The 24,600-nt window shown below is 41.1% G+C and overlaps 1 protein-coding gene across 1 annotated transcript; it reads right to left on the bottom strand.

Moving 5' to 3' along the window:
* Nucleotides 1–12,837: 12,837 nt before the first annotated feature.
* On the bottom strand, nt 12,838–22,653 carry LOC139689299 (opsin-1-like). The gene is made up of 9 exons (XM_071586370.1): nt 22,424–22,653; nt 21,816–21,940; nt 20,576–20,814; nt 18,043–18,149; nt 17,340–17,446; nt 16,554–16,701; nt 15,792–15,902; nt 14,941–15,107; nt 12,838–13,399 (listed from the first exon to the last, which is right to left on the bottom strand). Exons 2-9 carry the CDS (start codon nt 21,938–21,940, stop codon nt 13,261–13,263), a joined length of 1,143 nt encoding a protein of 380 aa, XP_071442471.1. The 5' UTR covers nt 22,424–22,653; the 3' UTR covers nt 12,838–13,260.
* Between the last annotated feature and the right edge of the window lie 1,947 nt (nt 22,654–24,600).

Genomic DNA, 24,600 nt, shown 5'->3' with positions numbered 1-24,600 from the left:
CTGACAACTTTCTTTATTTTCGTCCACAAGACTTGAAGACGTCCTAAGTAAATGAATCTCTCTTCCCGTTGCAATTCATGCCCATCAAATTTAATGAATAACTCTTACACTCCTTCTACCAAACTCTCACGGGAGGTGGGGGGGGGGTTGGGGGTTGCCTCCTTTCCCCCGCCCCCCTCTCTTGGGGGGGTGCAGTGCAGTGCGGAACGGAAGTTCAAGCAACGGGAAGGTTCGCGCATCATCGTTTTTTGTACAGTTGAGTCATCCATCGCCCTCGGCTCGGCAACCATTCGCTAATTCATTCTGCGGCGATTGGCTGGCACCCGGCGTTGTTCAGTGGCCGAAAGAGAGTGCACGGGAACAAAGGGCCGCAGTCAATTCGCGGCCCACTTGATCCACGGTCAGTTATGCTTCTGTCACCAATGGCAATGTTTATGGTAGACTTACAACTAGGAGGGAGTACAAATATCATGCACACGTCAAAAATTTCAAACACGCTTGTAGCAACCTATCTTACAAGTGAGGAATCAGTAAACTTCCGGGGGGTATACAAAATTAAAGATCGCTTACAATCATGGATGTTGATTACAAGTTAATTATCTAAGCTCTTTCTATAAAAGGGGTGATTCGTTGCGTCATCTGAGGAAAGCCACTTCTCTCCAGTTGATTTTTGATTCTGTTCCACTTTTTCGCATTGTTACACATTGGAGGAATGACCAGAGTTTACTGCTAGTCATTCTGTTCCTCGATCCGAATAAAGCTTTTAATAGAGCCCAAGACGCATTTTTACATGGGTTAATGAAGAAAATACGTTTATTGAAAGTGATAGCTTCATTGGCAAAATAGAAATATTGTATAATAACGCTATCACTCACGGCCCCTTTCTCATTCACCTCCCCGAGGGGATAAGACGAAACTGCTAGCTGCGTTCCTGCAGTGCTTTGATGAACAGTCTGAGTTATCTGGAGCTAATATGCAATTTGTAAATATTAGCAGACTATGAGCAGGGGGGTGGGAATAACCCCTGGACTGACGTAGAGGCGAAATACCTCGGCTTGCCAATGGCGTAGCAGCTGAGGTGCATGAGACCAACGGCTAAACAGCACCATAGAAGATATAACTACTTTAAGGCCGCACCAAAGGTCGCATTACTGCCATTTAGTGGTAGGATTCTGGAAGTCAACAAGTTTACTGTAACCATATGTGTTGTGAAACATACTCCGGTGCAATTATCGCCCTCATGAGCCATCTGCAGAGTCTCATACTGCAATTTATTTGGTCTGATAGAAAACATTTTAGCTTAAAGGTACAACATTATAACCGTGTGTAGTGTACATTATGTTCAAATCATTTCACCAATGGGGCGTTGTGTAACGTTTAGTAACCTGACCCGAAACAGTGAAAATTACACAGACTTGGAACTCAGGAAAAAGAAAGAAATGACTCGCTTATTATATTTCGGTAGTCTCAGTCACTTTTTTTAGCTCGAGGGTAATAGAGACGACTTTGTAAGGAAGATTATGTATATATTTATGTATATGTTTAGGTATATATATATATATATATATATAAATAAATATATATATATATATACATTCAAACACGAAATCCCGCCAAACGGCGAACAAATACTCATTTATATAGAAACAGATATAAGGAAAAGGGATAGGAACATACAGTCCCGTGTTCGTCCTTTGTGTGTGTTCCTATCCCTTTTCCTTATATCTTTTTCTATATAAATGAGTATATATATATATATATATATATATATATATATATGTATATACCATATGCACAGTAATCAACCCGAAGGTCGGTTTGGTAGGTGATGGTAGACTTCACCCAGTACTAAGCCCGACGGCGTGTGAAATTCACACATAAGCAGGGTAGGGGGCCAGTTCCTTTCCCTGTGCCGGTTGTGGTGTCCCAGGAAAACCTGGTACCCGAAAAGTTACATCGCTTGGGTGGAGCTGCAGGTGCCCAGAGTGACATGCCCGGGAATCGCACACGGGACCCTCCGGTCAATAGTCCAACGCTCTACCCCCTGGACTACCGCGACCCACCATTAATATTTTAGATTATATATATATATAATATGCTTGTTTATTAAAATTAATGGCGCTTAATCATATTGATATTTATATGTATAGAAAGATGTAACTTGTACATCTATATTTTACACAATCAGGCTATACTCCATTGAATTGTTTGATACCCATATTAAATGGATTAAAGTCTGTGAAAAATAATAAATTAATTTAATATGAGCCCTTAAATCTATATTGATAACGAAATTAGACTAATATACAATTGCATTTCGTACTTTTCAAGCATTCTCACCTTTTTATCTAATAAATATGCTCTATATATAGTATACATTTTAGATGCACATAGCAACGTTGATGTAACTGACTAAAAAGTGGAGGTGAATACATTGTGTGCTTGTTTGTTACTGTGAGTACGTCATTGTTCGTAAATAGTTGTGTTGCCGATTTAAAATCCAATTGGTATTTGTGCGGGCTCATTATTTCCCTGCGGTGCACGAAATTATTTTCGTGGAGTGCCCAATGTTCATTGATCGTCGCTCAGGTGAGAATCAAAGGCAATGAATGAATGGGGGTCCCGGCGCGAGCGGGGCGAGGCGCGGGCCGGGTGGGAGGGTTGCGGCGGGCCGCGCGGAAATTCACAGCAAACGAGGCATGGGTGGGATTTCAGTGAAGAGCAGTTGAGGGATCGGAAGCGCCCCTCAGCGAGTCGTTGCTGCAAATAGGATCGCTTGGGGAGGGACTTTCGAGGGCTTCCCACCAAGGTTCCGCCCCGGGCGCCACCGCTCTTGTTTATTTTGCCCCTCGATTTCCGGCGAGCTCAGACTCCTTCCGATTTCTTCTCTTACCAAGCGAGCATTCATGCCATTCCTTCGAAGGCCTATTGTGATAAACTGAAAAAAGTGATCAATACAGTAAAGCTTGTTTAATATTATCCACATGGCACTTGCATTTTATGCAGTAACGCCACATATGCGTAGTAGACGTGAATTAATTCATCTTGTGGATAGTTTAAGAGGTTTGGCGTGTTTTGCAGTAATATTAAAACTTCAAAGTGAATTATAAAAGAGAACGAATGAAGTTGGCATACAACTAAAAACGAATCGATGCAAATTAAGTGGCATCGACTTTTTCACGCGAAGTTAATATGTTCATGTATGCAATGCACCTTCTGGTGGATCTAAGGCTTTGAGACTTCTCCGCTTTAAGCTGGATGTTGCTCAATGCAACCCTCAACTTGTGTTCCTCCCCATTTACGGTCGCATCAGATGAGCAGTGACACGTGAAAACAGTGTGCCGTGCACGCCCGTATTGGACATGCATTGCAATTGCACGCTGCGGCGCCCACATTGGCTGTGCGCCCGAGAAGAGAGTAGGCGGCAACCGGCAACGCAGACAAATCCCGCGGGTTGCATAACACGAAGGACACTGCCTGGGCCCGCGTCACGCTTTCTTAAGTTAGCGCCCAACAATTCATCCAAAATGGATTTATATTTCGTACGGTGCAGCCGGCCCCTCTTTCCCTTCCGACGCTGGAGTGTAGAAGCAGCTGACGTTCCCTTGACCTTGCCCTCATTTCGGGGTGGGAGGTGCTTTTCGTGTTATCACCTGTTTTCGTGTTATACCCTGCTATTTTCGTGAATGACGTCATTTTTGCGAAGCTCCTTTGCCATGAAGCAACACAGCACTGCACATTCATACTTTGCAATCAAGTCAAGAGCGAAGAAATATTACACTTGCATTACATTGTTAGCTGCCGGGAAAAGTAAAAGAACAAAATGTTGACCAAAGTAAGTTTCGTCCTTCTCTCCCCTGGAGTCTCTTTCACCACTCTCCCCCCTCACCACTGACTGCCGCTTTGACGCGGAGGAAGGCTGTTTGCGCTCTGATGTACCCTAAGGCTGTGCTGGTGAGGGAAATGGTAGAAGCTCGTGGACATGCTAGATTGGACGAAAGGCAGTCTGCGCAGTGTCTACATATTCCTCAGTGAGGCAATTACTGCAAAGGTATCCCACCTCCTCCATCCCACCATTGTGTGTATATGTATATATATATATATATATATATATATATATATATATATATATATATATATATATATATAATGGTGAAGGTTTTGCAAAAGTGGATATTATTATATTAACCATATATATAATGGTTGTCAACCAAAACCTTAATTTTAATTAGGTTTTTAGGTAATTAGGCGAAACACTCTCACAATGGTATTGACAGCAGAACCAAAGGAGACACAGAAGAGAACCGAGCCTTTTAAATGTTTTGAATGCTGTTACGATACTGAGGACAGGGAGTTAAATATTTTACTATGTGTATTTAATTTTATTGTGTACCCCATAAGTATGTTTTAGCTTCGTTCAGTTTTACTCCCCAAACGGGAACTGTGAAGTCAAGTTCTCAATAAATCTTATTATTTTCTATAAAAATAAGAAATTACACACCACGTGAGCATGTTATAGGCTGCAACGTCGAATAAATTGAGGATTATAAACCGGGTCCGAATAGGTTTTTCTATCACTTCCCCAAAGAGTTGCTTTAAAATTTAGCTAACACTTTTATGTATGGTAACCTACATTAGTAATATCATTTGTTTATTTTCAGTTAATTATCATAACAAAAGCAATACATAATTATGTTTACCAGTCATTATATTCTTAAAGAATAAACGATAACACCAAGAGAGCTTTAGTTGTGCAGTGGTACGTGGAATGCCGTGAAAATGCCGTGAATACCTGTTAATGGATAGATAGATAGATAGATAGGATAGATAGTGGTCTTTATTTGGGCGAAATTGAGACCAAATGGTCCCTTCTTCCATTTAACCCATCGTCGTATACATATTACATTAGCCATCAAACTTATAGTTACATTAATATGTACACATAAATACATATAGACAGACATCAATTCATTAACACAGATTTGCACATCGAAAAGAAAAAAGTATATACATATATATAGACACACACATACACATACAAACACATACACACACATACATACCTATATTCATGCACATACCTACACATATACATACATATCCACACACACATACATATACACACATAAACATACATACATGCATTCATACACATACATAAATACAAACATAAGTATGGATGGATAAATACATAAATGGATGTATGAATACGACAAAAGGCATAGTTTAATTTTTTTTCAAACGACTGTTTAAATGTTATACAACTGTTAAATTTTTAAATTGAATTGGTCATGTAATATAAGACCTATGCGCTACGATTGTACCAGATTGCGTGCTTTCACATAAAATTTATATAAAATACCAACAGCTGGTATGCAGGATACAAACCTTAAACCTAACATCTCGTATTTGGTATGCTTAAAATAAGTATAAAATGGTAAAATTATCCCACATTTACAAAGAGTACAGGTGCTTACAAGGGATTCATTTACTTTTCCAGAGCGACGTGCCCAGTTCTGATGTTCCACACCTCCATTCGTTCCCCTTCACCCGCCCCCCCCCGGCCCCCCGCGCCCCCCCGCGGCCTCCTTGTTTCTTAAATCGGATCTTCTTCCCCTTTCCTAAAACTTACAACTTCTCTACCTTTCATCCAGCGCAGCCTTCGTTCCTCCAATCCAAGAGTCCAAACCTTTTCTTTTCCATTTTACCAAGAGTCGCCAACTTGACTGTTTCACAGTTGTAGTCAGTCATTTAAGGAAAGAAAGGTAAGATTTTGGCACTCTTTAATCTGCACACCCGCCTCAGCATCCAAATCTCAGCAATCTCCATCTTCCCCCACTATTTTCGTAGAAATGGCCGCGTCTCTCCCACGCAGCGCACGGCTCCGAGGACGTATAGGACTTTCCTTACATTTCACCTTCCTGCTTGCACACTCTCCCATTCAAATATTATCTCCCGTCAGTCCATCCACATGATATCTGCTTTCAGTAGTCTATCACTGTCAACTCTTGTCTCAAGGATTTTATTTAATAATTCCTGATCAAATGATTTAAGTGTGCTTTTATAAAGATAATAGATATTTTAAATTCATTATATTTAAATAATATAAATTGCCACAGTCATTAAATATTACATTTTTTCACTATTTTAGCAAACAAAAATAAGAGGGTGTTTCTTTAAGAATCATGGGACTTTTGGATTGATTGTTGAGAATTCCATTATTTTGAGCAGCAAATCTGAAAGTTACAAAAATTACAAAGAGAGTAATTTGACATAATAGAGGTTTGCCACTGTTATTTACACATCAGTACAAACACACGTTCACGACATACGACGTCACGAATGACGTCGTATACCGTGCACGACGTCTGAGAGACTTTATTTACTGAATCAAATGCCATCTCGGAATCAAATGGCCTCAATGGAGCATCCCCTGCCATTGAATTATTGGGTGAATAATTCAATGAGACGAATGCAGGGCGAAATTAATACAGGGAAGTTACCATCTCTCCGAAAGCATTTTATCCTTGCAAAATATGTGTAGATAAATAAGTAGAGTTTAGCAAAGATGCTGGATTTTCAATAGTTTGACATTAGTAGAATATGCCTTTAATTTTTTTATGACACACGACGAGTTGAAATAATTGATTAATGCTATAATATTCCATATTCCTCGAATAGTAGAACTGAGAAATTAAAGGGCTTGATGTAGATAATAGTACTAATAGAATCATCCTAATCCTGAAAATATCTTTAGATTAAGATAATATACCATGAACAATATTTTGTGTGACACAGTGTTGAAGTATTCATCTTTATTAGTATCCGTAGGTACTAATAAGGAAAACTAGAAAACCCCAAGTTAGTAAAAGAGATAAACAGAGGTAAGACACCTTGGGGAGAAAAAATAATAAATTGAAGGCAATGTAAACAGTTCCCTATTATGAAAGTGCAACTATCAGAATCATGAGAATCTCTTATCAAATGGGGAATCCTTAAGTTCTACACGAGGGAAATGGCTATCAGACGTGAACATGGAGAGAAAAATGTCGTCAGTTGATGCAAAAAGGTGGGAAGTGGCCGAGGAGAGTTCGTTAATGGGTCAAGCCAATTGGATGCGGAATACTGTAAGCGAAGTTCTTTTGTGGGTCGCGCGAGGCTTTGAACTAGGTATGACTTCGCGAGTGAATGCGGCCGCGAATGGCGTTCAAAGCTGTAAAATGCGTTACCTCACTGCTGTAGTCGTTGAAACTCAATGTGAAATCGGCAGTGCCGGTGCCCTCCCCCCGTCGGCCGCGCTTTTTCCCCATCGCTCTGTGCACCGCTCGCACCGTGCTCGACGCCCCCCTCACCGGCAGCCCTTGCTTCTTTTGCCTCCGGGAGAGTGAGAGTGGCATTCCCCCGAGGAGGAGGAGGAGGTAATGTAACATTCAGTCATCACGTGATGTCATCATTCAAGGTGATAAATTCGAGGGTTGCTCTGCAGCAGCCAGTCTCTGTTCTCCATCTTGCTACCTTCCTATCATAATTCCCTCACAGTTTCCGGGCATGAAGTCTCCCACCACCTCTTCTAACTTACTCGTACTCGGCCCTCCTCTGTCGCACCTCCCCTCAGTGCTTCCTTCAATCATTTCCTTCGGTAAACTATGATTCCTCAGAACGTGCATTGCGTGTTTTTCTATTCTTCTTTTAGGCATCATTCATGCGATTCCTTCTTTCTGCGTACTATTCGTATCTTACATACTTCATTAGTTACCGTTATTTTGCCATTCATTTAATTTTACCCATTTCTCATTTCAGAACATTTACATTGCGTCAAATTTCCTTTCCTATTGTCCAAGTTTTTGTCGTCTAAGTTTCACATTCGTAGAGAAGTGAACTTCATTGTTACGTTGCAATGAATCTCTTCCGTATATCTATAATATTAGTATTTGTCGTTACTAATTCCTTTATCTGAAAGAAAGCCTTATTTTTAATTTCGATTCTAATTAATGCATTCCTCTTTCTTCTTTCATCGATCGCTCGTGATTTTGCTGCTCCAATATAATTCATTTTCCACCTGCTCTAACATGCCATCCGCTAGATGTCACTTACGTATTATATTCGAAACAACACAATACGCATAAATATATCCTTGCAAATTACGTGGTTTTAGTTATTTGTTTATTCCTGCGGTGTCTTTCAGAATTAGCTTGGTCTCGTCATTTGCTTCCTCAGTCAAAATATCAAGGTGGTAAATAGAAACCCCCTCTTATTCGTTTATAAATTTGATTGTTGGCACCATGTCGAATCACTACCATTTACTCTCTATAGAGAATGCATTCCACTGCTTTTCCAATTTCCATTAGGAAATGTAGCATTATATTCTAGTTTAAGCCACCGCATCTACAACTGTGACAAAGAATGTTTGTTCTTTCTTTAATTACTGCCCTACCACTAATCTGAGTGCATGAATTCCCTCTCTCGTTCCTCCAATTTTTTCAAACGAAATCCCAACTGGTGCCAAATTGAGTACTCTTCCTCTCAACTCTTTGGCATAATACTCTTGCCAAAAGATTTGGCGACTCGGTGTTCAGGATTCTAAAGCTTCTAAATATTTCGCATGAATCTTTTCTCTTTTGTTCTGGTGAAAGTGACGCTTACAGTGTTCCTAATATCAATTGGTAGTTGTACTTAACATAATTGTACATATTAAGTTGCATAGCACCCTCAGAAGTTTATAATTTACTGGTATTTCATTATCAATGCGAACATATTTTGTCAATCCCTGGCGCTATTTTCCCCTCGCAGTATCAAGTACAGACCTCGAGGATTCCCTTCTCATCTTCACATAATGCTCTTCTACCAGTATTCTAACATAAAAATTTGCATTTCGCCAATTTACCTTCTCCAAAAATCATTCTAGTTATTGGTCTTACCTTGATTTAAAATAGAATTAGAATTTTCTTACCTTTCGGACAGTAAGCCACTCAAATCAAAGGTCGGTGATAGGTGTGAGTATTGAGGGTTCTCTTGGTACTAAGCCAAGTGGCATGTTAAATTTACACATCAGGGTAATAAGAGGGGTCAGATCCTTATTCCCTGACTATGGTTTCCCATGTGAAAGACCTCGCACTAGAAAACACTCGCGTCTCGAATGAAGCCGAGGCTGTCGAGAGGCGTTAACCTGCAATCAAATCCTGGCCCTCTGGTCGGTAGGGCTACACTCTAAACACTGAAATTCCAAGCCTCCCCATCTTTCAGATATCTTCCGCGAAAATCTCCTTTACAAATTTATTTGAAATACTTTGTTTCCCACCCACAATTTTTGTTTATTGCGTAACTCTAATATATTTCTTTCTTGTTTTTCTTCCCTTGGAATACTATGTTCCCTCTTGAGTGTCTTTCCTTTTGTTTAATACTTTTACCTCTCTTAGCTGGTGATTGCATTTCAGTATCCAAGTTCTATAGGTTTGAATAAAAAGTATCGGTAACAATTCTTTCCCTCACGTGTCCGTGAAGTGCTGAATACAGACCGTGTCGGTTAATTGTGCGCATGATCGCAGATCGTATATCGACATTGATAAGATGGCAGTGTACGCCATTATCACCGAAACTTTGTGGCCGCGAAAGATCTGCGTTAAACTCACCACGAAGTTCTTGACGGAGAGCCAAAAGCGGAATCGAGTGTCTGCTTGCGAAGACCTTCTGCGACGACATCGCGACGATTCCCCAACCCACATAAAGTCCCAACTTGGCCCCAGCAGACTGTTTCCTATTCCTTGGTGAGATCCTCCCTCACTCAAAGGACACCACCACCATGGGGCCCTAGGTGCCGTCAAAGAAGCTTACATGCGTGCCCTTAAGGACCTTCCACCTACCAGGGAGCCTTAGAGTGGTGGAAAAGCCGCTGGAAAAAGTGTTTCGACGCTCAAAGGATGCACTTTAAAGAATCTCCAGATGCATTGTAGCAGCATCTGAATTAAATCTATTTTTTCCTAAAATTTCCCGATACTTCTTATACGAATGATGTCTCCTCCTCTTTTCCTTTTGTGCCACCTCGGAAAAATCGTCACTCGCTCCTTCGCCATCTTCGTAATCTGCCATCGCCGCATGCACCACTAATGGCTTCGTGAATATCTTAGCCACAAAATTTCTCTTATTACTACCGCAGGAATCTCTCCGATCTCGAGGCAATTATCTTCCGCCATGTATCATGTGCCAATTTCCATCACCAATTAGCCATTTAGCGGACACATACTCATTTACATGGAAATAGATATAAGGAAAAGAGATAGGAGCACATAGAGGTATTACCTCAATTCAGCACAAAATGGAGTAAATTTCGGAAATATTGGTGCATTCTATTACTATATGTACATGGACTCAACATTTCCAGCCATCTGCATGACTAAGATATGCAGTTGATGCACAAAAAGGGCTTTAAGCATGGGAGTATCAAAAATTCCACTATTAATCCCATTTTTTGCATACAAAAATATTTTCATCCTCTAAAAATACCAGTGGATTAGGGATAAAAAGAAAACAATGGCCATTAAGTCTTATAAGTATTTGTCTAAAGAAAAAGAACCTTGAAAAAATTTAATAGTGCTAAATTTAAATGTATTCCTTAAGAGACGTTAAAAGCCTCTACAGTAGGCCAACTGAACTTGTCAATGCTCTTATTTTGCCGAATTAAAATTTAATTTTTATTCTGGTCTTATGAGGTTGCTTTATAAAAAAGTACCGTGTACTACCAACTCTAATCCAACATCGACACGTGTCTTCCTTCATATTGTTAATTTTATTCAATAAACCCAACTTTTTCTAACAGTTCTACAGCATGATTTGAATATTCGTATCCTGTTATGGCATGTAAGTATTTTCTTTCGTGAGATTTAAATGTATCGAGTGCATGATCAAACAAATATTTGTGTAGACATGATTTGGAGTGTGCATTTATGGCTGGTGACCTAACACCCCCCGCCACACGCCCTTGCCGCGGCTAACGGGTTATTGAGTAAATGTAGATATGATGTAATTTGAAACTTCCTTGGCTCAATAAAGCTTCTGAAACCAGCTTGTGCTTTCACCTGCCTCTCCTCATTTCTCTTCCCTTTTCACATGAGGTGACGTTAAGTCCGTGCAGTAATTTAAACGAAAATATGTAACTTTGTTTTCTGTTATGCATCAAAGAGGTCAAATAAGTCACAGCGAATCAAAGAAATCTTATTGAGAATGCAGTAAATCCTGCGAAAAACCTCCTTTATAGCTTTGTTTCTCGCGGCGTATTCAACGAGGGCTTAGTTGATTTTAGAATGTTGCTTGGATTCAGATGTCATAGGAAGGATTTTTATAATTATCTATGTAACGTTGCTCTAATTTTACATGTACTGGGCCATTAAGGGGATGGTTTTATTGTCTAGTGTTTTTTTATCCGTATTTGATGAGAGAATGGTTTAGGCTAAGAATGCATTCCTCGAGGGAAAGTGGTTCAAAAAGCGATGACTGCGGATGAGGAGTGAAAGAGGAATGAAACGTTATTTAGTGCTCGATGGATGGCAACTGCTGAAGTGTGGATAATGTTTGTTGGTTTAATATGGACAGAGGTGATGAAGTTATGGTTTTCAAAATGGACATCGATCGATATAGGGAAGAGTGCTGGAGTTGGGTATGTGAGAAATAAATGACACCGAAAAGAAGGAGTTGAGTGAGGTGATGAAGAAAATTAGATTTTCTCTGCCGTGGGGCCAGAGGAGAAGGAGCTCCACGATATATCAGTCCCCGAAGGAAAGATTCAAAATTTGGGATTCTAGGAAGGTAGTCTCAAGATGGCGCACGGTAAGATTGGCGTATGACGGAAGTGTTCCGTACCCGTTGGTGCGGTGTCGTTTGTTTGAAAGTGGTCTGAGTTGAAGCATTCGGAGTCGGTTTTCGTGAGCACGAATTCTGTTGGGCGGACGAACGAATCAGTCGGAGGGGGTTAAAAGGAGATTAGGCGCGCATAATGCAGGGAGTAAGACTCAGGTAATGTCGAGGGAATTTTGGGCATTCCTTATGAGGGAAATGGAGAGAGATTGCCTGAAGATCGTCATCTTTGATAGGAGAGATTTCGTTCGTTGAGGGAATCGGTACCATTGAGGATAGAGAGCGCAGGATACTTGGGTTTGTGAATTTATGTCAAAGAGATAGGAATGTTTGAATGCTAATAAAACAAAGGCTATACGATTTTCCAGAAAGGAAAGGGCTTAGTTAGACATTAAAATAAGAGGGCAAAAACTAGACCAGGTGGAACAGTTAATGTATCTTGGAAGTATTTTCGACCCAAATGAACAAAGTAGTAGGGACTTAAGGAGAAGAATTTCGTTAGGCAAAGAAGCTTTAACAAGGAGAAGGGAATCGATGACAGGGACGTTGAGCAAGGATTTTAAGAAATGCTCGTTAAGACTTTGATTTGGAGCGCAGTTATGTGTGGTGTGGGAACACGGTCATCGAAGCAGAATGGTGGAAGTAAATTGGAGGTTTTTGAAATGTGGGTGTCTGGAAGGATGGAGAAGGTGAAGTGGACCGAAAGTAAAACAAATGAGGAGGAGCTAGGTATATTGGGGAGGATTGGGGGTTGTTCGGAGACATCATGAGGAGGCAGGAAAAATGGATGGGAAGCATATCGATCAGCTAGGGGTGGGGAAGACTGTGATAGAGAGGAGAATGTTAAGCAAACGAGGAAGGGGCGGGGATCGGATAGGTTTGTTGGACGGGATGAAGGAAGTATGAGAATTAGAAGAGGGGATCACTCTATTATTGGGCATCTAGTTGTGTTTTTTATCGCCGTCAGGAGACAAATGAGAAGTCTTTACATTGTTGTATACACATTTATTCAGTTCAAAGGTCATAAATAAAATAAAATCTCCTCCTTCCTCTCCAGATGATTGCCCTTCCGTGGCCATCTCGCCCCTTAACGACCGAGTCTCTATGCATCCGATCCTCTTGCTCTGGATGAAGGGCGAAGACGACGTTTGACCTTGGAAACGACGCAGCAAATGCACGCCCATGCATTCCGCTCTCGAATCAGAGTCGTTGTGGAGGTGGAGAGTTATAGAATACCTATACATACATATATTTATATATGGATATATAAATGTATATATATATATGTATACATACAGATAGATGTTCATACAAAGAGTTTACTCAAGACTGTTCTTATGGCAATGAGCGCCCAGGGAGGAGCAGCGGTGGTGGCGTCTTCATCTCTCCCGGGAACGTCCGGTCGCCCGGCGCCTACGCCTTCTCTGCCTCGGCGGCCGTCGCTGAGGACACGACCGTGCTCTGCGACTGCGTGTCCGAGTCGCCGCTCTTGTCTCCGGCGCACACCAGCATGGGCAGCTTCTGGGAGAGGGCGAGGCGATACTTGGGGTGGCTGCGGAGAAAGACGACGGAGGGCAAAGGGTCACGCCTTCGGCGGGGAGGCGGAGGCCGCGACGACCAGGGCGTCGACTCCGAACAACCACCCTTTGGTCGTCACCTGCATTTCAGCGACATCATGACTTTATTTTGCCATGCCCATCGCTATTATGGCCGCAGTTTGCTCTTCGGACGTTTTTCGCATGTTGCAGTTATTTTTTATTGGGAAATCTCAAAAATCACAATAAAAATGAATCGTAATCAAAAATAAAAGTTAAAGACCTATGGGTCATATGCACTTTTAAATTTCTACGGTTGCTTAATTTTATCCGCCTCGACCCACAAAGATATATATTTATATATATTCTGCACTCATTCTTAGAGGATATCTCTTTGAGTTCCGTTGCAAATTCGGTTACGACGGGTGCATATAGTTATGGCCGATCTAGAGGGCAAAGTCCAAAAACTTTCATTGAGTAAGTTACGCATATTGTCAATTAATCAGATTGCATAATCAGTGCCAATAAAAAATGAGTTTGCTTGAATAGTCAACCGTGCAGAGTAAGATTTTGGGTATTTCGTGTAAAATAACACGCATCTGATGGATAAAATCATTAAACAATACTATACGCCTCACTTCATACCTTTAACTCTTTTCCTCGCGACGTTATTTGTGATTTATTCTACATAACAAAAATCCCATCATAAATACCGTTTATTTTCGCTTCAATCTCGTACAGATAATCGAGAATTCAGTTGTTCCATTCTGGAATGTGCTTGTGAAGTGAATTCTGTTGTGCCATGAAAACAAAGTTCTCAAAGTGTCTGATTATGCTCCGGATGAATTTAAGTTTGTCAGTTTTTGTTAGCTACATATTTGTTTAATTTGTATAGCTCCTCAAGTGTCAATAAACTGAAACATATTTCATTTCCGTTACTAATCATGTAATTCTTTATATTGCAGTTCAACCCTAAATAAATATAAGCTGCAGTTTGAATTAAACCAATATGCGATGAATTATTCTTCATTTATTCGAGGCATGCACATAAAAGGGTGAATATTTTTTCTCAGGCATTTGGTATCACTGATTTCATTCTTTCTTTCAGCGTTAATACGTCGTGAACAACCTTTAACTAGTAGAGCGTAATACATTAGTTAGAGTAAGTCCTGGAAACATGCATTATATAACAACCGTTTGTCCATCGAAACTAAACTCAGTCATATGTTTTTGCTGGAGTGAATAATCTGCCGACCCAAATGTCGCTCCATGAATGTTGTTCCATGCCCAATGACTTTTCATTGTTTTATTCAGAACGGCGAGATGAGGCGAAGGCGAGGAATCGGAGCTGACTAAGGGCCCAAATACCAAAATCAAGTCACTCTCGGTGAAAAACGCGATCGAATCGTCCAAACTATGGGGGCGATGAAAACGCAATTGCGATCAAGTTGCAGTAATGCGGCAGTGGTAGGGAGAGAACTAATGCCATTCTATGGACCGCGCATGCGTAGTCTGAGTGGTGCAGCACCAAGCCTCCTTTTTCCTTCAATTCTCTCACCTGATACCGTAGACGATTGGGTTGTAGACGGCGTTAGCCTTGGCGAAGAGAGATCCCCAGATGGTCAAGAGTGGACTGATGGTCATGGTTTGGAAGATACCGGCGAAGTTGATGATGAGATACGGGGTCCATGCGACGAACCAGAGGGAGATGGTCATCAGGGCAATCTGGAATGAGAAACCGCTAAGATAGACTCTTTCGCCTCCTCGGGAGAAGTTTAAAATGTTCCTGCAATTAATTTTCCTGAACATTTCAATATGAAAAGCATTCATTGAATTCTTGACACATCAGCTGCCGCTTCGATTGAAAGTGTTGAGCCTGGGATGAAATGAGACATGGGTGGAGAAGCACTGATACTTTTTGTCTGAAAGCGACGCATGATATTGCAAATTGTTACAATTTTTAAAATTTTAATAATATTACATCTATGATTCGGAAACCATTGTCATGCCAAAATCAAAGGGCGGCAAGAAAACTCTTAACGATTTTCATCCCAACGATTATCGATTTCGTGCCTTTCCTTTAATGTCTCAATGGCAAATTCTTCTTTTTTAAAACCTAAATATTAAATTTATGTGTGGAGGTCAAATGAAAATCAAACCAAAGAATTTGTGATACACGAGGAAAATTTAATTTTCATTACGTTTATCCTGTAACTGGATAAAAATTTGAATTATATGTAAGAATTCAATGCTTATTTAAAGAAAGATAATTGTAAATACATAACTATATTTTTTTCAACTATTTTAGACTCTTTTACTGTAAATTTTGTGGATTTAAGTGCCAGAAATCACTGACATTGAGAAACCTTTTTTCGTTTATCTTCGTCACTCTGCTGTTAGTTTCCTCACCTTGGCCAGTTTGCACTCAGCGCTGGTGTTCTGAGCCTCAGCGCTTCGCAGAGATGCGACGTTCATCTTCTTTGCCTGGTCCCTCATGGTCTTCTCGTGAGCGGCCACGGCCTGATATCATTTGGACACAAAAGAAAAGAACATTGCGTTACATCTGTCCGACTGTGAAGAGGATACGCTTACTTCCCCCCATCCACCATATGATAATTCGGAGCTGGGGATAATTCGTACTTTCCTCCATCATACACGTTGAAATTAACATTTTTAGAAACATTTACGCCATCAAATTTTTTGCTACTGAAACTCGGCATACTCATCGGTGATATCTTTAATATTTAAACAAATATTGCGATGCGTTACTCATTTAAAACGGATGGCCAAGCAGACCGGCTGAACAAAGCCAAAGAGAGGAATCTCTGAGTCGTGAGCAAGTGCACATGGTTTTCTCGTTAACGATATGTGATTACATTTGGTGCAAGAAATAAGCCTTCGTTGAGTATAACCTTACTTATACTTTAATAGTATGATATTTGTTCCAAATATCATTTCACTATAAAACAAATATTGAGCAACAAAGAGAAATTCATAGCTATTAAAACTTTTGATTTCTAAAATAAACGGCCTTTGGAACTCGTGCTGTGAGACGAATTAGCCTTCACCCGGTTGAAGTAAGAAGTTATAGTTCCGAATGAGGAGAGTACGAGGGAGCGTAGTCGCTTTGCTGCTTGCTAACGGACGCAGTTTCGCTGGAGGATGGCTCACCTGGACGATGAAGAAGTAGGAGTAGATTATGGTGAGGAGAGGGAGCCAGTAGCAGAAAACAGAGTAGACGAGGATGTAGCTCTTGTTGACCCAGTCCTTGGACAAGTAGTCAGTGCCGCAGGCGGTCATGTTACCCTCCGGCACGTACCTTGGTGTTGGAGGAAAAGAAGCAATTTCATTGAGTGTTTTTTTTATTACGTGTGCGTCTATACACATTGCACGCGTGAGTGTGTGCGTGTGTGTGTATACTTGATAATCCTATCGCCAGCAACTGGAATTCTCGGTCGTTTTCTGCACCAAAGTGCCGGTCACCCTGCGGAATACATGGGGGCAAACAAAATGGAAAGATTACGAAAAGGCAAGCAAGCAAGGCTAAGATCCCAATGGGTGCCATTAATCATCTTCTTGCTATTGAAAACGACGTGCCTTGGCTCTGGAATGATTTTGCGACGGTCAGGAATAGCAGGATACTACAGTGATAATCTCCATTTGAATATAGGATTCAATTTCTTAATTTGTGCTCTATTGTAACAAGAGCGTTTTCAAAAACTAGTGCAAGGATTGAATATTCAAGAAAAACATTGAAAAAGAAGAGTGAATTGGCGGCAGGGGCTTACATGGAAATGACGATGGCGATGGAAGTTTGAGATGGATTCGAACGGGAGGTGGACGCGAGGGGTCGGGAGGGGAGGCGGGAGGGGGGCGGGCTCCAGGCGGGAGGGGTGGCGGGAGGGGGGGGCTCCAGGCGGGAGGGGGAGGGAGGGCGGGCGACGGTTCGCATCTCACCTGTTCCAGCCGAACATGGGGAAGATGGTCCACATGGTCGCGTGGGCCCAAATGAAGGCGTTCCACAGGACGGCCCTCTTCGTCGTCATTGGCGTCCCGGAGAGTCCCTGGGGGGATGGAGATTACGGATGAAATCAACTCTGGATTTATTCGGCACGATGTGACAAACTTTAAGTACTTTGTAAGCTTAAGAGGAGTGTATTAAAATAACAAATGAATGAAACTTTGCTCAAAGTACACACAATTGCTGACTTTGATACGGTGCCAATGATCTAGTGGAGAATATAAAAGGAGTCATTAACAGGGTATTGGAGATGAATTGATCATGCAAACGCATTCAACATGAGAATATTATGGCAACCAGTATATTTAATAGAACCATTAATTATTACAGAATCTAAACTATTCACAAAGCAGTTTAAATAAAGTAATCTCAGTAAATCCCATTGATAATGGTTGCAAAGTGTACAAAGGGAGCGAAAAAACGATCTCTTTTGAATAATTTGAAATGATGGAAAGGGGGTCTTCAGGAGGAGGCATTTACTTTTAGTGCTGCTTTTCGGAGTATGCATGTAAATATTATGAATGATTTTTCACTCGCAAAGTGACTTTGAGGGGCAGCGGTTACCCAGTCCATACGAATTAACGGTCACACACACATTTGTGAAAGAGGCAATTGGAGGCGTATTAGCAGGGTTCTTACCTTGACGATGACGTTGTATCTGTCGAAGGCGATGGCCACCATGGACCAGATGGAGGCGCATCCGAACAGCGAGCCGGTCATGCCGTAGACCTGGCATGCGAGAGGCCCTGCCGGTGAATAAAAATTCATCTCCTGGTTTCCGATATTCCGATTGTTTTTACAAGTTATTATTTAGAGCTGCTAGAGCTAATAACTAAATATTGTTAAGCTACCGCTTTGAGTTGGTTTTGGTTGGACACAGACTAAAAAATGATACATATCTTTACCTCTCCAAAGTTAACACAACTCGATATTCGGTTCTACAAAAACCTCTCTTCATTTCCGCATACATCCTTCATCCCGTCCAACATCCCTATCCTATTCCTGCCAATACCTCGTCTGCTCAATATTTCCCTCCATACGAGTCTTCAACATCCCACCGCCAACAAACATGCTTTACATCCATCTTTCCTGCTTCATTTGGATTTATTCATAATATTCTCCTCCCTCCCCCCCATTCCTAGCACTTCCTCGTTTATAGTCCTTTCTATCCTGTTCACCTATTCCTTCCTTCTCCACACCCCATTTCTTGAGTCTCCGATAATTTACGCCTATCATCTTGCTTATGTAATCTTTTTTCTGCGCCTTAATAAACCACCCTCCACATCAAAGCTTTCACGAACCGTTTCATAATTTTACTCCTTACTCAGCAAGACTCTTCCAGCGACTCCCTCCTCCTTGTGAAAGTAATAGTAGTAGTTGTTGATTTGGTTTTAGGGCAATTCGACAGTTATGGTCTTTTGCAACAATTTCAAAAGGTTTATACCCTCTAAACCCTTATAATAAACAACAATAAATAAACATATATTAAAAACCAAAAACATCCCTGCGAGAGCTTTATGGTCTAACGCAATTCCTTTTATTACGAGTATGTACCAACTACTTGAACCATCTTGTTCCCAAAAACTGACATGGTGAGTAAGCTTTTTCTCATGCCCTAACTTTTGTCCTCCTATTTTATCCTTTTATCTTAGCCTTTAACTTTCTCAAAAACTTCATTACCATTTTGACGCATCGATTCTTGAACCATAACTATTAAAATGATCTTATAATTCACTCAGAAATGCTTTAAACCCCTTATCTTACTGACTTGATCTTCCGCAAACCTTACTGATTTTATGAATTGACCATTGTTGTTTCTTAAGATGATTAGCTGCGGTGGTTTCCCGTTTCCATTCTCAATAGTGTTTTTAACGTGACACCATCACTTACTGGCCGCCCCACTGGGGTCAGACGCCATTGCAGCCGCCTCACTGAGGAATAGACGCTGCGTGGACTACCTTTCGTCTGGCTCCTAACCTTCGACCTATCTGGCATGGGTGACCCTACCAGGAGCAATTATCATTACTCCCGCCAGCACAGCTCTAGGGGTCATCGGAACGCACAAGCCGCGTCAATGTGTAGTTCAGTTAGATCTAGCTGATAAATATATATCAACCTAATACTTAGGAATTTATATGGTTGGAATACATGATTTTCTCACAAGCAATAAAATGTTGAGTGCTTGCCGTTGAATTTTTCTGCAGTGCCCTTAAAAATCACCATCATCAAGTATTCACCACATTAAATCTGACTCTTACAACAATCTTTTTAATTAATTATTTATGATGTCTTTAAGCCTAATTTTTTAATAATTTTTTAGAACTACTGACTTCCTTATTAGTATCGTATTTTCAGTCAATAAATAGTTCTAACGGCAATTAATCACAAAACTAGGACAAGCACAGCGACAACTGTTAAAAGCACGCTAATCCACCATTGAAACCATTAACCAACCAAGTAACCAAATCCACCATTAAAAAAATTAGATTAAGATTTTGACTAATTTTAATGTTTTTAAAATAAAAAAATCTTATAGCTTGGATTAAGTTTTAGAGAGACAATTTGAAATAATGCCACTTTATATATTTAAAATCTAATGGCATAATGTTATCCTTAAGTCAAAATTGAGCAGCTTATAATGATCTGTATCTCTCCTTTTACAATAAGCGTAAGATTAAGAACTCCATTTGTTCACTTTTGACATATCCTTTCAATGGACCTACTCCGCGCACGGTAACGTTGAAAACGTGAGTGGCTCCATCGCAATTACCGTCGTCGGGCTATTATGGCCGCCGAGACAGGGAGTGATTGGTGATAGAAATAAAAAATGGAAATTAAAAAATCATGCCGCACTGTAATATTATATATGAACTGTTATATATATATATATATATATATATATATATATATATATATATGTAACATATGTATATGTTATATATACATGTAACATATATATATATAAATATATATATAAATATAAATATAAATATATATATATATATATATATATATATATATATATATATATATATATATATATATATATATATATATATATATATATATATATATATATGAACAGTTTGGTCGGGAAGGACGAGGAATTAGTATTGCATGAATGAAAGCCCTCAATTTGCTGTAGAAGATGTGATGAGGGTGTGCCACTCACCGAAAACCCAAGTCTCATAATAGCAGTTGACGACCATAATTGGGCACATGAAGACCATCATGAGGAAGTCGGAGACTGCGAGGTTGACGACCAGCAGGTTGGAGGGGGTTCGCAGGGACTTGGTGGTCGAGAAGATGTAGATGACGACCCCGTTGCCGCACCAGGAGACCACGCCCAGGCACCCCAGCACGAATCCCAGGATTCCGTGCCATAAAGGGTTCAAGGGTGGGAACTGGTACCTGGAAGAGTTTAAGGACGGAATGGTGAAATACATGAATAGCCCAATTGTTTTAATTAATATCACGGTTGAAATTACTTTTTTTGCCTAAAAATTGTCTTTTCTTTTTAATGCCCATTCAAGCTTGGTGCATGTCTTCGCATTCCACTACTTCAATCATGAGACCTCCCAACCTAATTTCTTCTCGAGCATACCTGTCAATCCTGCCACTCTCTCCTGGTCGAGATATTCAATAATTTTAATTAAGTTTCATAACTTTTACGCCAAGATGAATGCATAGTTTTCAGTCGATTACAACTCACAAATTGAATTTTAAATCAAACGCAAATCATAAAGTAATATTAACAGGCTTCGGTAAAATTGTGTATGAGCAATTATAAAGCATAAAAAACTGTGTTCTAATTTAGGTTGTTCCTTCAAGGTGATTTAAGAACAGCATGTCACATTGCTTTATTCTTTGCTGCCTTTGAAGGAAACCGTCGTTATCGTATCTTATAATCTGAATCGTTTATCACTTAAGATCGAGCGACATCAAAAAGTGAAAAAGTTTCGTTTCTTTTGGGGGTCTAGCTAGAGGCACCGACGATATTCAAAACTAGGGGCCTAATTGTGTTTTGCAGCAGCCCGAATGTTTCAATTTCGATGCATAAGAGCACCATGATGAACCCAAAGTTTGGTTTAGTCGGAAGTTATGAAACTGACCTCCCCTTGAGTCCTAGGGAATGCGTTCTAAAGTCATACAACAGTAAATTAGTGGGTGTAGTTTCCCATTTACTGCGTGTCAACATCCGGTTTCCCAGGAGGAAGATCTGGCGGATCCGATTATCCCTCTGTTTGCGCGAATCTGGGGCGGATTCGGAAAAGGAGCCCACCAAAAGGACACCCGCGTCCCCTATTCTTCTCATACGAATTATGACAACTGCCCGTCTCCCCCCCGTCGCGCTCTCCGGATGCACTGCGATCGGCGGAATGGGGAGGGGGGGGGGTGCAGAGTGGACTCACCAGTGGGCGTCCACCCACGGCAGCATATCCGGGGGGACCATGTCGGCGACGGTCTGGTTGGAGAAGCTGGGCCCGCCCCACCGGGCGCCCATCATTGGCTCGCCCATCAAAGCCGCGGCTGCCATCTGAAATCACGAGAGGACGCAGCGTAGAGTGGGGGTGAGGATCAACTCACTCTCTGGACTTGCGAGTCGCCCATCGCATGTACTGGACATTTAGTTCACAGCTGCGGAACATTTGCTTTTGGCGCCTCGCCGCGATCAGCACGGGAGTTCTTGTTAGACGTTAATTCTCTGCATCGAATCGTCGTTTCATGTGGGAGCCCATTAATGGAACACCATTTAACTTAGACATATTAAGTGAGGAGATTTTAAACTCCAAAATCTTGCAAAATATAGTTAATGACAAATATTCAATTTTACTCTTATGCACACATGGAGGGATAATAAATGAACAGAAACTTGCGATGCCACTCGCTCGCCCAGGCATTGCTGTCTATAAGGAGGCGTGTGTTGAGGGATGTCCAGAGGGAATGATTCTGTAGGAGTTGGAATTTGCCGTGAATTGGATCTGTAACGCAAGGGTTCATGCAACTTCATGGTACGTACGTTAATTGAGGTGTTTCCGTCGTACAAAGGTCAGTGAAGATGGCACAAGCGATCTGCCGCCTGAGGGAAGGGCAGCGCCGGTATAATCCAACTCTGCGTCACTCCGGAGAAGCGGAGCCGGGAAGAGGTCCTGGCGGGCAGGTTCTCTCTCTCTCAACCGGGGATTCGCAGACTCTGGACAGCGGTCGCTGGCGGGCAGTCGCCGGAATCGTAGGTCAACTCACGGAGGAGGCACGCTACGCATCTGACACCGAAAGCCGGCGGCGCGGGAGCATTTATACTCTGGGGCGTGGGTGGTGGTGCCCTGGGTGTGGGAAGGGGTCGTCAAACCCCCGCCCCCGAAACCCCTTGCCTTCGCACGTCGCCCCCTCCTCCTTGCCATATTCCTCAAGGGAATTAAGGTAGGGAAGGAATTATGGGAACGGGAAAACACTCAAGTGACGCGGTGCGTGAAATATTCGCGGCTGTATCGTACGTGTGTGGGGAATTTGGAGGGGCCTGTGTTGCCGCGACGGTCATCGATTGGGCACCGCAGATGTAGTCCCGAGGAACATGTTGCGAAATTGATGATGGCAACTGGTGAGTTTGCCAGTACTCGAGTCATCGTTCATAATATTGCCTGCGTAATGGTAAGAAGTGTACCAAGGTATGAAGAGGTATCTGTTGGTAGGTAGTAAAAGTAAGAGACAGTAACCCAATTTGAGCAAAAAGACATGTCTGAAACTTTGGAAAGATGTTTCACGTGTCTGAAAGTCTTGGTTTTGTGGATAAATTGCTTCTTTTTCATAGAATTTTATCTCGAAATTAACTGTCAAAAAATGACGCCATGCTCCGATGGGCGGAAGTACCGTGCGAGCACGAGTTCACCAGACGATTATAATTACTGACTCCTATTGCATAAATGTCGAGTTAATTGCAACCATTGTGAATTTTAATTGATTTCAGAAAAACGAGGAAGCTGGGCACATAATTTGTCCAGCGAAGACATATTTTACATAAAAAAACGTTAAGGTCCTACATGGTAAAATAAATTCAAATGTCTTCTCAAAAATAAATTTATTTTTAAATTTTATTTAAAAAAATCAGCAACTTCTCTCCCCAGCGATCCCGCAATCCATTCGATAATACACCGTTGCTGGCGTGATATTAAAAAACTCGTTAAAAAAAGGCTTAGGTTGAAGAACGCGGTTGAAAGTGAGGGAAAAGCACCCACAGGGCCAGTGTAATGGGTTATCATCCCAAGCAATGAGGTATTCAATTTCCAAAATTACATTGACCCGATTAATATATCAGGTGAATGAATTAATTCGGAAAAACAATGCGATTAGATTCTAAAATTTGCTCTTTTGGTACAATATGATCGTCACTCTTTGAATGTTTCTCGATGTGTATAATCAAGGATAGTAAACCTGTAGCCCTTATATACTAGGAGAACTATTTTATGGAATTAAGTGACTTATTTAGTTTTCAAAGTGCAATTTTTTCCTTGCATGATCCTTAAGTCTTACATTTCTCCTCCCCTTGCCTTCTGGGTTTTTTACTTTATTGTCATACATATTTTTGCACTAGATCTTGTAATCCGAAATATCAGTTTTTAAAAAGTATGATACGAGGATTCATAAGGGAAAATAGCATTTAAAGGCCGAGAAACCTCTTTTGAGGTTTTGAGATTCTTCTATATAGAGTGAGATGTTTTGTAACATGATTTTTGAACTTTGGTATTCCTGACATCCTGCAGATCGCTCCTTCCTAATAGTTTGTTTTTCTCAAGTTCAGATCTCACAGAAAGCATCTCTTCACTCCAATGGACCCTAGGCCGGCAATACTTACGCGCGCTCTTCATTGAAGAATGCAGATTGATCCTTTGGCGACACCCGGCGATTTTCTCGAACAAGGGCGAATTGGTGCTGCCAATTTCTTCAACACTCCAATTTTAGTTTTTATTCATCATTTTTCAATTATTCGGCTGGCAGATTCACTCGAAAGACCAAGTGGGCTTTTTTGCGTGGTAGAATTTGGGGCGGTCCGTGTTTCATTGCGTCTAGTCGTCATATCGAAGTGAATACCCGGGAGATCGATTCGAATTCATCCCGTGCACGTTTGCGAGTGACATTCCAACATTCATTGGCCCGCGCACTCGATTGGGGCGGAGTGCAATCCCTCCTTGCGGTTTTTCA

This window comes from Hetaerina americana, unplaced genomic scaffold (genome assembly GCF_022747635.1).
Source record: "Hetaerina americana unplaced genomic scaffold, ioHetAmer1.1.p SCAF_22, whole genome shotgun sequence".
Lineage (NCBI taxonomy): Eukaryota > Metazoa > Arthropoda > Insecta > Odonata > Calopterygidae > Hetaerina > Hetaerina americana.
The sequence above is the reverse complement of the archived record's forward strand: the minus strand, read 5'-3'. Positions and strand labels throughout refer to the sequence as shown.

Excerpts from the sequence above, each read along its gene's own strand:
- LOC139689299 (XM_071586370.1), bottom strand. The coding sequence starts at position 21,940 with ATGGCAGCCGCGGCTTTGATGGGCGAGCCAATGATGGGCGCCCGGTGG. Across the intron at positions 20,815-21,815 it reads CCGTGGGTGGACGCCCACTG|GTACCAGTTCCCACCCTTGA; the intron begins GTGAGTCCACTC and ends AAACTCTTCCAG. Across the intron at positions 15,903-16,553 it reads CCTACTTCTTCATCGTCCAG|GCCGTGGCCGCTCACGAGAA; the intron begins GTGAGCCATCCT and ends AAATGATATCAG.